The 13,385-nt window shown below is 41.7% G+C and overlaps 1 protein-coding gene across 1 annotated transcript; it reads right to left on the bottom strand.

Moving 5' to 3' along the window:
* Positions 1-122: 122 nt before the first annotated feature.
* LOC139448351 (uncharacterized) lies at positions 123-11,855 on the bottom strand. The gene is made up of 5 exons (XM_071229893.1): positions 11,767-11,855; positions 6,572-8,058; positions 5,627-6,082; positions 5,117-5,263; positions 123-4,732 (listed from the first exon to the last, which is right to left on the bottom strand). The coding sequence occupies exons 2-5, from the start codon at positions 7,929-7,931 to the stop codon at positions 2,349-2,351; spliced, it is 4,347 nt and encodes a 1,448-aa protein (XP_071085994.1). The 5' UTR covers positions 7,932-8,058; positions 11,767-11,855; the 3' UTR covers positions 123-2,348.
* Positions 11,856-13,385: the final 1,530 nt, after the last annotated feature.

The following is a 13,385-nucleotide window of genomic DNA, read 5'->3' as shown; positions in this document are numbered from 1 at the left end:
AATAGCTTTACAACTAAAAAAAAAAGAAATAAAATTTTGAAATCAGTCTTTATTGTTGTTTTTCAATTTAACAATTGGTAACATTTGTATACACATGGAAATTAGTTAAGCAATACCCGTATAGTCTCAGACCAGGCAACTTTAATCAACTAGTGCATGAAATGTGTAAAAGATTTCCATACCAAATAAATTATTTAGTGAAAAGAAAGGGTTGAGGAGGAACATAGCCAAGATTACCAAGAAATAATGTGGCTTTTTTGGGTTATGTTACAGATTTGGAAAATGACTTAATTTCATCCTAAAAAATTACGAATGTCACTTTTGTTGCACAGACTTAAGTGTCAGTGACATGCACACTTCAGGTTTATGACATTGAAGAACACTGTCCTGCAAGTCCAGATATTGACTTTCCATCAGTATCTTGTGTAACCTCCCTGAACCCGAGCAACTGCTTCAAGACGCTTCCTCATTCTTTGGATCAATCTCTGGATTTGATTCTGAGGAATTCTGTCCCATTTGAGGCCGTTGTGTTCGACAAAGAGACCCACCTCTCCATACGCTCAATGAATTGACTGCCGCTTTGCACGAGCAAAGGAAGCATTTGGTCACAACTGATAAAAGGAACAGTGAGATATTGTAAAGGTATTGTGACTCTTTCTTTCATCCATTAATGAGACCCAGACGCGTCATACCAAAAGACGTTAAAAGATGGTACTTATTACCATGTCTGGCGCTCGGCATTATGGGGCTAAAACAAGGACTGGTCAGCTCGGAGTCAGTATACTGTGTCTCAGTGGGGTATTCATGTAAAACTGCGGCATGGTATCTCAGTGGGCTAGCACTTTAAATCGGCATCAGTCTGGACTAGTACAAGTAGCCACACAAACACACACACGTACATGCACGTCGCTATATAAGTGCAATAATCTTGGACTCGACGTTAGACCCCATTTCACCACACCACCATTAATGTGACCACCTCCGAAGTCTGGTGGATAGTGTGTCTGCGCAGAGAGCGGAAGGTCGATGTTACTTGTTACCCTGCCTGGCGCTTGGCAACAATTCGATATAACAAAGACCAGTTTGGCTCGGAGTCATATAATGTGGGTGGGCTATCCATATTAAACTGGCAAGGTACTTAAGTGAGCTCACTTACAGACAAGTTGATCTGAACATCTATCTCAAGTTCATGTGATAAAATGAATTAATATCAAGTTTGCTTGCTTCTATTGTTTTCACTGAAGAACACACGTTATTAGAGGACCACAATGTGTTTGTTCTGAACTTCTTGACGTGCAAACCGAAACAAACGCATGTTTTTAGAATAACTTGGAAGTGTTGTGCATTTGAATGAATGTGGAATCGGCCTGTCATGTATTTGGTCAGTGTTTTTGGCTTGTTAAGGAATATCAGATAACCCAAGGTACCAGGACTGTTTGTTTGTTGTTTAACGCTTCGCTCAGCATTATTACAGCTATATGAAGGCCGTCTGTAAATAATTGAGTCTGGACCAGACAATCCAGTGATTGACATCATGAGCATCTATCCACGCAGTTGGGATACCATGACATGCATCTTCCAAGCTAGTGAGTCTGACCACCCGATTCCCGTTAGTCGCCTCTCACGACAAGCATAGTCGCCTCTTACGACAAGCACAGTCGCCTCTTACAACACCTGGCATAAGGGTCCAATGTGTAAATGTGGAAACCTCTAAACAACACATTTAGTACTACATTTGTGCAAATTGGCTATATGGAAGCATGCTACAAAACTTGTTGAAGAATATCTGGTATGGGAGATCAATCAACTTTAATCTAATTTCAGCCCATGGCCATCAAAGTTTTTTACTTTTCCATTTGTAAGCCCATGGGCAATAATGTGGGGGCGTAAAAACGAGCAGTCCTGGTAGGTGCTACAGTTTGGTGAAACACGAATAATAAGGGTCAAGTCGTGCCGGCGTTGCCCATGCTATCAACCACTGTCATACTTTAACATAGACTTACGACAGTCGTTGCTGTTATGATTGCTTGGTGGAACAGGGCCCTGCGCCACAAAGTTTACAAACAAAACAATACCGTAGTAAAGTTTGTTGCAAGATCCACTGGCAAAACAATGTCATGTGACGTCAGCCTAGCCACAGGGTTGCTGGGGTCACCGAGTGTGGAAAAGCTCCCCTTAGTGATATATCATTTCTAATGTCATTGAATAAGCCCATGGATGATGGGAGTTTTCAGTATTTGTTGGTGGTTCCAGCAGTACGTAAGCACGCGTTTGGCATAAAACACTGTAATATCAGCCTATTGTGTTATTACACAGTGGTATCCTCAATGGGCGATTAATAATAAAACTTATACACCTTCTGTGACTTTTTGTTGCTGTGAAGATGAAATATTGCTGTGACTACGTTGGTTATCGCCTCTGTTCATTTGTTCAAGCAGTAACTTCCGTAACCTTTTGTCTGTTGTCAGCTTTAGAGCGGGTTTGTGTGTGATGTCCAAGGCAAAAATATCAGCTCCATTCTTCCAGAGCTTTTCAGCAATCTTGACATGATTTCTCTGACACGCAATGTGCAGGGGTCTCTGCAGCTTGTTGTTCAAAGCATTCACATCTGCACCCTGCCGGAGGAGAAACTCCACCATGGGTGGCCCTGCAAACTCACAAGCTTGATGAAGACAAGTATCACCATACTTGTTCTGTAACCCTAAATCCTGTGAAGTTGGATTTAGTTCTTTTAGAACCCGTAGCCCCCCTGGCCTACAGCAAACTGTGTGGAATGCAGTGTTCTTGGATGAATCCAAGCACTTGGGATCAGCACCCTTCTTAACAAGCAACTTTACCAACTTGGGTTCCTTGCTTATGCATGCGAAATGTATGGGGAAATAGAGGTCTGGATCTGGACCTGGAACTGCCACAAGTTTAGGCCAGGCTGTCAACAAAACATCCACAACTTCAGCCCTTCCATTTTCACACGCTTCGTGTACTGCCATCTTTATATGATTCCTCACATTTGCTCGGGCTACTTGATCCATGAGGAACTTCACAATGTTGGAATGTCCATTTTTGGCAGCAATGGTCAAGGGTGAGTTGCCATATTGATCATGGAGGTCTACTGGAGAGTGGTACTCGGTCACCAGCAGCTCCACTACTGGGAGGTGACCATTAAGACATGCAGTGTGGAGCATTCCACCCACTTGGACAACTCCTTCAACTGGCGCCATAGCTAGGGAAGCTTCACTCCATGTTGGCATGGCAAGGGACATTGTTGCACAGTCCTTTACCATATCTGAAGATGACTTTACAACCTTGAAAACTATTTTCAGAGACTCCACATTTCCTGAGATACAACATGCTCGAGCGATTTTTTTCATGACTTCTTTTGTTATTGGTAGCTTTCGTTTCTTGAGTTCACGGAAAGTCCATTGAAACAAATTTTTCTTCTCATTCCACGATGACCAAAATAACCATGGAAAACCGTGACATTTGTCTTTTGATGATATGATGGTTTCAATATCTGTTTGAGCCTCACAGTACTTTGCAAAACTTTTGATAAATGAATCATCACCAAATGCTTTATGCAGAGCAACCATATATGGAAAACCAGAGCGTATTTCAGTCACAAATCTTTCAGACAAGAAATCAAATTGACCACTCTCTAATGTAAAATTTTCCTCTTCATTTTTATTCTGATTTTGAGAATTCACAAGCACTCTCTCACACAGAAACGTCCCAGAACAAATCTCCAGAAGATGTTTAGGATATTTCTCCCCAAATACAACAGCAACAGCATTGTATATACAGCTATCGATGAAGATGAAGGAGTCCTTGTTTGCAGACCTTTTCAGGTACAGTCCTTCACGCAGAAGATCCTTGGCGGCTGAATCTAGCTGGGCCCAGGTACATTCATATGGCAACATGTCAAGAACCTTGTATGCTTTCTTTACAATGAGACTGTCTTCTGATTGATCATTCAGGAAAGAGTCTTTAAGTTCACCCACAACCATCACTAGCAAAAGCACTAAAAAATAGCTCTTATCATCTCTTTGCAACAATGAATCAACTGAAAGCTTATAGTACAAAACAGGTTTCTGGAAGAACTTGAGGGCTTTTTCTTTGTGATGTAAATTGGGTGACCGTGCAAATATCTGGCAACATTTCAGGAAGACAGGTGTGGAATTACTCTCACAGTCTACAATTTTCTCCACTACGTTTTCTGGAAGGGTATCTCGTTGTTTGAAATGCTTATACAAGATGGCTCTCTTGTTCGATGATGTCAAGGAGCCAACCAGTGTCAAATCAACAACTGAACTTTTAGTAAAGAAATTGGAAAGTTTCAAACATGGAACACATCTTTGAAAAATTCTGTTGTTGCAAGTAAAGATGAACTTTTTGTTATCTGACATACAAACGTTAACTGAGGCAAAATACTCCCGGAGAGAATCTAGCTTCACTTGGTCGAAGTCTGAAACTCCAAAAGTGTTTCTGATGAATATTCCCTGCTTTTCAGTGTTCATCATCTGCCTCATTTCTTTCACATCAAACAGGATCAGTGGTTCAAAGTCTTGCTCTGTGTGATACTGCAGAAGTATTCCTTTAGCTATCATCGTCTTGCCTGACCCTGGAGGACCAACAATGAAGACCACCCCTTCCTCCTCCAGCACTTTCCATACGTCATTATATGCCTGTGTCGTGACAAACAGCTTCTCTTGGCTCTTAATCTCCTTCATGCTCTGTTCTACAATACAAGACAAATGCAAACTGAATGAGTGAGTTTGGGACTCCCAATTTACTACATTTTGACTCAAACGTGAATGTTCATCTTTGTCGCCTCCAAATTTACTCAAGAGATGTTTAAAATGTTACTCTATATCTAAATTAATGTGTCACCAAGTTTAAGCAGGTGAAATCCACACGGACAGAAATTGTGCTTACTGAAATGGATCCTGGCATGGCCAAGGGATGCAACTCTGCCCAGGAATGGTACCATCTCAGGCCATAGTGGCACAAATGTGAAGGGCACATTTTACATTAATGTTACATTTATGAAATACTTCTTCAGAAGTACACCTATTGTTAGCTGGCACCCTGTGCAAGAAGAGGCACCTGAGGTAGCACCTACTTTGTATGTGAAGGCCAGGTTCACTTGTTGACAACTTATAGATATGTTTGTTGTAATGGATGGATCCCACAGCTTGCACATTGCTTGATTGGTTGACAGCCACTGCCAGTGTTCTCTTGTCTTCAGGGGACACTGTAGCTACTTGCCCTGTCATGGAAAGAGGAGCATTACAGACATAGCAATCGACTATCGGGCCATCCAATTTAGCGTTACTTTATTCCACGTAATAAACATGACAAATTAAACATAACACAGGAATTATAATGTGGTATAGTTAATAAGGTTTAGAGGTACTGAATGTGTTCAAAGATTGATGTTTGTGTGGACATAGAAGGGTTAGACACAAATTTGAAAGATTTTAACATGCACTTGGTGCACATAGACATAAATAACAGGTTGCATTTTTCTTTAATAGGGTGCACCGGTGCATTTCTTATGTAGCTAAATCAAGTCCTGCAAAGACCTGTCATCACCTCTGACCCCCAAATATCAGGATTTAGCTTAACTTACTTGATCTGTTATCAAACAGATGCTCATTTCTCTCCAGGGATGACCATGCAGCATCATTGCCACAAGGTAGAGCTAGTGTCAAAATATCCTCACTAGTCTGTTGGAATGGTGGTTGCGGTTGACAGAACTGACTTGAATCTTCATCTGAGCAGTCTTCCACCCTTATGTGTGCCGGAGTTTCCTGTTCATCCATCTGAAAGTCGGGAGGTTCCTCCAAAGATGGCAGAGATGATATACTTAGCATCTCAGCAGCTCCACCATAATTCTGTTCTTCTCTCTCAGTATCAGTGCTTCTCTCTGCCTGTGATGTCATCTTTTCATCCAAGTCTTGTATCTCTGGTGATGTCTCAGCCTTCGCACATATTTCTTCATGACTTCTACCCCTCTCTTGTACATCTGTCTCGCTCTTGTCTGTTTCAGTCACCCCTGTCTCACTTCTGCTCTTCTCACTACTACCTATCACACTTCTATTTGTCTCACTTCTGCCCATCTCACTTCTGCCAATCTCACTTCTGCTCTTCTCACTACTACCTATCAAACTTCTATTTGTCTCACTTCTGCCCATCTCACTTCTGCCATTCTCACTTCTGCTCTTCTCACTACTACCTATCAAACTTCTATTTGTCTCACTTCTGCCCATCTCACTTCTGCTCTTCTCATTTCTAGCCATCTCACTTCTGCTCTTCTCACTACTGCCTATCAAACTTCTATTTGTCTCACTTCTGCCCATCTCACTTCTGCCATTCTCACTTCTGCTCTTCTCACTACTGCCTATCAAACTTCTATTTGTCTCACTTCTGCCCATCTCACTTCTGCCAATCTCACTTCTGTTCTTCTCACTACTGCCTATCAAACTTCTATTTGTCTCACTTCTGCCCATCTCACTTCTGCCAATCTCACTTCTGCTCTTCTCACTACTGCCTATCAAACTTCTATTTGTCTCACTTCTTGCCATCTCACTTCTGCTCTTCTCATTTCTAGCCATCTCACTTCTGCTCTTCTCACTACTGCCTATCAAACGTCTATTTGTCTCACGTCTGCCTATTTCACACCTGCCCATCTCACTTCTATCCGTCTCACCTCTGCTCATGCCTGTCACACTTTCTTTTGTCCCACTTCTTGAACACTCATTTATCATCTCCCTTCTACCCATGACACTTCTACCCATGACACTCCTCCCAGTCATATGTCCACCCGTCTGCCTTCTGTCCATTTCCCCATGTCTTTCTATTGTATTTCCCTTAACAAGTTCCTTGCCCTTTGGATCAGAATGTGCATCAGCATGACTCTCCTCATCGTCACGACAACGCATGGTACAATCATTCCTTCCTTTCTCAAGCCCAGTGGTCAATGTGCCATCACATGTGACCCCATTTGCCATCTGACTGTTTGGGTGCTGTCCATCTAAGGTCATATCTCTCATCATCTTCATCAGACAAGCATCCTCAGAGACATCTGCCTCAACTGCTGGATCTGTTCCAGCCGATGTTTCATGAGGTTTGGATGGTGTCTGAGTATCACCTAGCCCTTCACAGGCAGCTGTGGACTTCAGTTGACAGTCAGATAGAACTGCTTTGATTTCTTTCTCCATCCTCTTAGGTATTTCATCAAATCTGAATCCCCCCGATGGATAATTTCTGGAATTAAAGAATGAATCCTCTGAGCTATCGGTCATAACACTGCTTGTCACTGAACAGTTCATATTGGACCGGAACTCCCCCAAAATGTCCTTCATGGTAAACGGAGAGTCAACAGAACTATCCTGCCCACTGGGTGTCTGTTGCAACATGAGAGCTGAATCATTGTCAGTCCGTTGATCTCCAGGTAATCCTGGTGTGGCAGGGGGATTTAAGTCTTCGTATTGTCTTTCAGAACCCCCCACAGCGCCATATTTGCCCGGTGACCAATGGTCCATAAGTACATTCAGAGAGCCCTGCTTGGTTAGATGCCTTTGATCAGGCTTAACATAAGAATCAGTGTCCATATAGTTTACTCCAATGCCTGCAATGCTGGGTATGGAAGGGTATCTGATGCTATCTGTCTGCAGGAGCTGGGTGTGACAGAGAGGCACATCACCCTGTCCCACAGCCGGAACAGGAATGCCTCTCACTTCAGATTCATTCGATGAACTGTGCACTGAGGAGTGGGCAGGACCAATGTCAGAAAGATCTATCAGGTCATCGGGACCACTGGGTGCTGCTCCGTGGCTGGTTTCTGGTTTTCTGCAATGTCTGTCTACAGCTTGTTCCTCAACTACAGGGAACACACAAACAAGACGTGACTGTCTGGGCTTACTGGACATCATATAGGGTTCCGCACTGAGCTGTCACTACTCCATGACCATCAGTCTCATAGCTGGCTGGAGCTCAATTGGTAGATGCTTGTTCACCGAGCTCTATTGTCTTTTGTGTTGACTCTCAGAATGTATGTGTCTGAAATACAATAAATACAATTACAATAAAGTTCTGAAGCTCACCTGCTTATTTGTTCCGATACGTGCAACAGTATAAAATAAAAACTGAGATAGACCTCTTTAAATCACTCCAAATCCAATCCTTGTCAGTCCTACATGAATGTGTAGTGAAATTGTATGTATTGTCAACATTAACACAAATCAGCGTTAAAACTTGGGGGGATTGCTCCTATGGCATATGAATCTAGGATCCCTATAAACATTTAACATTAGGCTATGACAAGGAGTCAAGGACTTTTGTGATTAAAACACTTTGTTAAACTTGACTGTGACAGAATTTCAGACTTATTCCAGTGCTAGCCAAGGTTAGCTCATCTTCACAAGGCAAGAGTGTCCACTAGCTTTTTTATCAAAGACTTGTTTCTGCCCTTGCCACATCAAGCCCACTTTCCTGTCCTAGTGAGTGAGTGAGTTGGGTTAATGCTGTTTTTAACAGTATTCCGGCGTGTCAGCTTAATGTGGGAGGAAAGCCCGAAGTGATGCAAGTCTCAGACGTTTACCACTTCGGTGAAACCCACGAGCACAGGCATGGTGCTGACAAACCTAGAAACATAAACGGGGCGAACCGGGATTTGAACCCACAATCATAAGTTTCTGGCGTGCCCAAGGGACGCAACTCTGCACAGCAAGTCGCGGCGCCTTAGACGACTGGGCCACCCCTGCCCTCCTTTCCTGTCCTAAATATGATTGGACTATTGCACATATCGATAGTCCAATAAGAGAACTATTTAACCAAATCAACATCCACGACTGGTACACCTTCATATGAAAGTGATTAACCTCTGCCTGTCTTTGTTGACACGAATATGTCTTTTTCATCTCTCAAACCCCACAACAATTGACTTTGTTTTTGTGTCAGGGATGAAATGGCAAATGTTTTCGTTATCTGATCAACTAGGTCGTCGCCTATGGTAGTCGCCATCCTTGTGAAGCTATACGAGATAAGAACAGCGATCTGATTGGATATTGCATTTTCATTACAAGGGGCACAACATGGAGGCCACTTGTTAGTTTCTGTTATTTTCCACCTTTTGTTATCTTATTAATTTTGTTGTCCTTACATGTACAAATATATGCTCTCTGCCTCATGGCATTCATTCACCTGATGAAGGAGTAAGCATCTACTCCGAAACGTTGTGTTCCTCATAATAAAGAAGTTGACATCCATACATTCTCTTCCTTATGAGTATCACTTCTCAATGCCTTTCAAAGAAGTGTAAATATTGACCCATGGTTTGTTTCTAAGCAGAAGATAGCAGGCAATTACTTGGAACAGGCCGTCTGAGTCAGCCATGTTTGAGGATTTTCAATTTATGGCACCACTTGTTACGGATTTGATTCTAAACTTATCTCCATCATTACACAAGATCTTAGAAAAATGTCCAAAACACTCGGACGCAAACTTCTTGAACTTTAATATTTCAGGGAAAAACTATACCCTGTTATATTACAAATGGGACCAGAGTGGGTGACTCAGTGAGTATGGTTTTACGCCGCTTGTAGCAATATTCCAGCAATATCACGGCGGGGGACACCAGAAATGGGCTTCACACATTGTACCCATGTCCGGAATCGAACTCGGGTCTTCGGTGTGACGAGCGAACGCTTTAACCACTAGGCTACCCGATCGCCCCCATGGGACCAGAGCAAACTTTCTCAGATAGAGTATAGTTTTGCCCTGAAGTATAAAAATCATCAATGCACTTGGACGTAGGTGTCCTCGTGCTTGAACTTTCATAGTTCAGTGGAAAACCATACTTTTTTACACTACACATGAGAGTCGAGCAAACTTTATTTCTTAAATAAATAGAGATTATCAGCTGAGAGTGTACTCATTTAAAAATATTACATATTAAATATTGAAACTGTAATTATGCAAGACATTGCAAATTTAATACATACTTTTTATTCCTTTTCATATGGTATAATTATGATACCGAGATACACATAGGAATCAAAATCTTAAAGGGCAAGTTCACACGGAAATGAACCTTTTTTTCTTGTACTTTTTCCACATTAAAAGTGTTAACATAGAAGTGTCATAGACAAAAATATAAAAACATCATATTTAATTAACATATTTTTTGCACTAAAACGATTTATATTTTTCACATTTACCAAGTGTTCTATTTCCATAACAAAAACACCATGGCTTATGTCCCTTGCAATATGACGTCATTGGTGCCAATTGATAAACATTATGACGTCATCATGCTTTGTTAGAGCCGCTTCACGTGGTGTAGGTATAGTTTTGTGATTCTAGCATCTCAGATGCCAGCCAGAATTGTGTTATGCTGAGTCACCACTGCGCCGGAGTGTGTCGTAGACCATGTTGTTTTACCGCAAACTGGTCCTTGATATCTTTTGCGTTGAGAATAGACAGGGACCCAGTTGAATTGGCACCAATTACGTCATAATCTAAGGGGGATAACTCAGGCCTATTTTGCTCGTAAAACGAAGGCCTCATAACGGCATATCACTTTCGTACTATTGTGAGCTTCCTACTTTCACTGTGAAAAAAATGAGTGTATATTTTCAAACACAGATACTAACTAATTCTAAAATTGCGTTTTGTTTAGAAAAAGAAAGAAAGTGATTTTTGCGTGTACACTTCCCCTTTAATCACATTATGTCATGCTTAAAATAATTGACATATTTTCATTCCTCAAAGTAACGTTAGAAACAGAGTCAGAATACACTGCCTGAGTGAATTACCCCATTCATGACACAGTGCCCCCAACCTGTGAAGATCCGGGGTAGAATAGGTCTTCAGCAACCCATGCTTTCCGTAAAAGGCGACTATGCTTCTTGTAAGAGACGACTAATGGGATCGGGTGGTCAGGCTCGCTGACTTGGTTGATGCATGTCATCTTATCCCAATTGTGTGAACGATGCTCCTGATATCAATCACTGGATTGTCTGCTCCAGACTTTATTATTTACATGCCGCCGTCATATAGCTGGAATATTGCTGAGTGCGGCGTTAAAAAACAAATAAATAAACAAAACATAGTGCCCCCATGCATTGGGAAACCCCTGTCTCAATTGCCATACAAAATCGATCATTATGAACTGCATGAACGATTTAACAAGAACAATCTGTTCAGTATGTGTAACGCTTACACAATATGTGTATCAGTGATGGTTACATATATGTAACATTGGTAGCAGGTTACACCCTCCAAGTTTGACACTGGGCTAGACGACCTATTCATAGTGTAAATGGGATGGTAGCACCTGTTTTACATTGGTAGCAGGTTACACCCTCCAAGTTTGACACTGTGCTAGATGGCCTATTCATAGTGATGTCATGATTGCCTACTAGAAACGACACGATCGCCTGTGCTTGACAAGCCTACCAATTTTAAAAGGCTCAGTGAATGCTAGCTCGCACAAGGTCGGCACATGCATTGGTTCACTGGACTGTTCTGTAACTAATATATCCTGCACTAATAAACTTGCAGACGTTTCGTAAAGAATATATGGACCTGAGGTTATTTCGCGAGTTAACCATGCAAAATAATCTGCCAATACAAGGGAAATTCCCACCGCCATTGCCGCATTGCATACCTCGCCATCGCTTATCAAATCCTTTTAAACTACAATGTTGACGGATATTGATATTGCACTATTTACATCGGTAAGACAATGTCATGTGAGTATCTGACCTTTGCTCTCCAATTACACAGACTGGCCACTTCCTTGTAACTGTAAACGGCCAATACGGAAAGGCGGATGACTGTAACGAATGACCTAGCTAGATAGGATGTTACGTCACCAGGGGAATCCCCAAACCAGACCGACGTTTTGAATACCGCTATAAAATGTGGTCGAAATCTAATATGACTGGTGTCTTGTTTAATTACAACTCTGTTTGAAACTAGGATGAATAGATAAGTTTACCTAATAAATAATATACAAAGAAACTGACGTTGGATTATCTACTAAAGGGTGCATCATCAATGATCGATTATCCAGTGCAGCTTACCTCATGGAAAGTGAGAGAGGTTTACTAGATCGAGAAGCTAACGACTATCTCTATGTTGCCCCAAAGAAGTAAAATCTACCTAGTAATACTTAGTCACTAGTTGTACACAGCGACCAAAATAATTGCGTACCTAAAAGAACAATTATCGAACGGCCATTTTTAACTCTGAGACCGACTTGTAAAATATGAAATTCAATAACATTTATGCACCGTTTGAAGTATTATAAATAACCGTAGACATACACTTTCAGAGCTATCACGCCAACGTCTTGTCATTTTTTCTCTCGCCTCCGCATGTACATATTTAGATACACACCCTCAAACACAGCCACACAGCCATTAGCATTAACGCATGCATAAAGTCGAGTTGTATATACAACTGAAACATGCACACCACATATAGATATGTGTATATGTGTATAGATATGTATGTATGTGTATGCCTACCTTAATAACGTACACGGCCAACATACCATATATATGTACATATATACAGTATACGCGCGCTTCATGCACCCGCTTAACACCCGTATATCGCACACCCATCCATCCACAAACATCACATCCACACATACCCGTATATTACACACCGCTACTCCAATTCATCCACATACATACATCACATCCACACATACCCGTATATAACACACCCTTACCCACAATCATCAACACGCATACATCACATCCACACATACCCGTATATTACACGCCCCTACTCCCATTCATCAGCACACATACATCACATCCACACATACCCGTATATTACACGCCCCTACTCCCATTCATCAACACACACACATCACATCCACACATACCCGTATATTACACACCCCTACTCCCATTCATCAACACACATACATCACATCCCCACATACCCGTATATTACACACCTCTACTCCCATTCATCATCATACACACATCACATCCACACATACCCGTATATTACACACCCCTACTCCCATTCATCAACACACATACATCACATCCACACATACCCGTATATTACACACCCCTACTCCCATTCATCAACACACATACATCACATCCACACATACCCGTATATTACACACCCCTACTCCCATTCATCAACACACACACATCACATCCACACATACCCGTATATTACACACCCCTACTCCCATTCATCAACACACACACATCACATCCACACATACCCGTATATTACACACCCCTACTCCCATTCATCATCACACATACATCACATCCACACATACCCGTATATTACACACTCTTACTCCCATTCATCAACACACACACATCACATCCACACATACCCGT

This window comes from Haliotis cracherodii, unplaced genomic scaffold (genome assembly GCF_022045235.1).
Source record: "Haliotis cracherodii isolate W230 unplaced genomic scaffold, xgHalCrac1.p SCAF_7, whole genome shotgun sequence".
Classification (NCBI taxonomy): Eukaryota; Metazoa; Mollusca; class Gastropoda; order Lepetellida; family Haliotidae; genus Haliotis; species Haliotis cracherodii.
This window is presented reverse-complemented; position numbering and strand designations above follow the sequence as displayed.

Excerpts from the sequence above, each read along its gene's own strand:
- LOC139448351 (XM_071229893.1), bottom strand. The coding sequence starts at position 7,931 with ATGATGTCCAGTAAGCCCAGACAGTCACGTCTTGTTTGTGTGTTCCCT. Across the intron at positions 5,264-5,626 it reads TCTGTTTGATAACAGATCAA|GGCAAGTAGCTACAGTGTCC; the intron begins GTAAGTTAAGCT and ends TTTCCATGACAG. Across the intron at positions 4,733-5,116 it reads ACCTGGCCTTCACATACAAA|AACAGAGCATGAAGGAGATT; the intron begins GTAGGTGCTACC and ends CTTGTATTGTAG.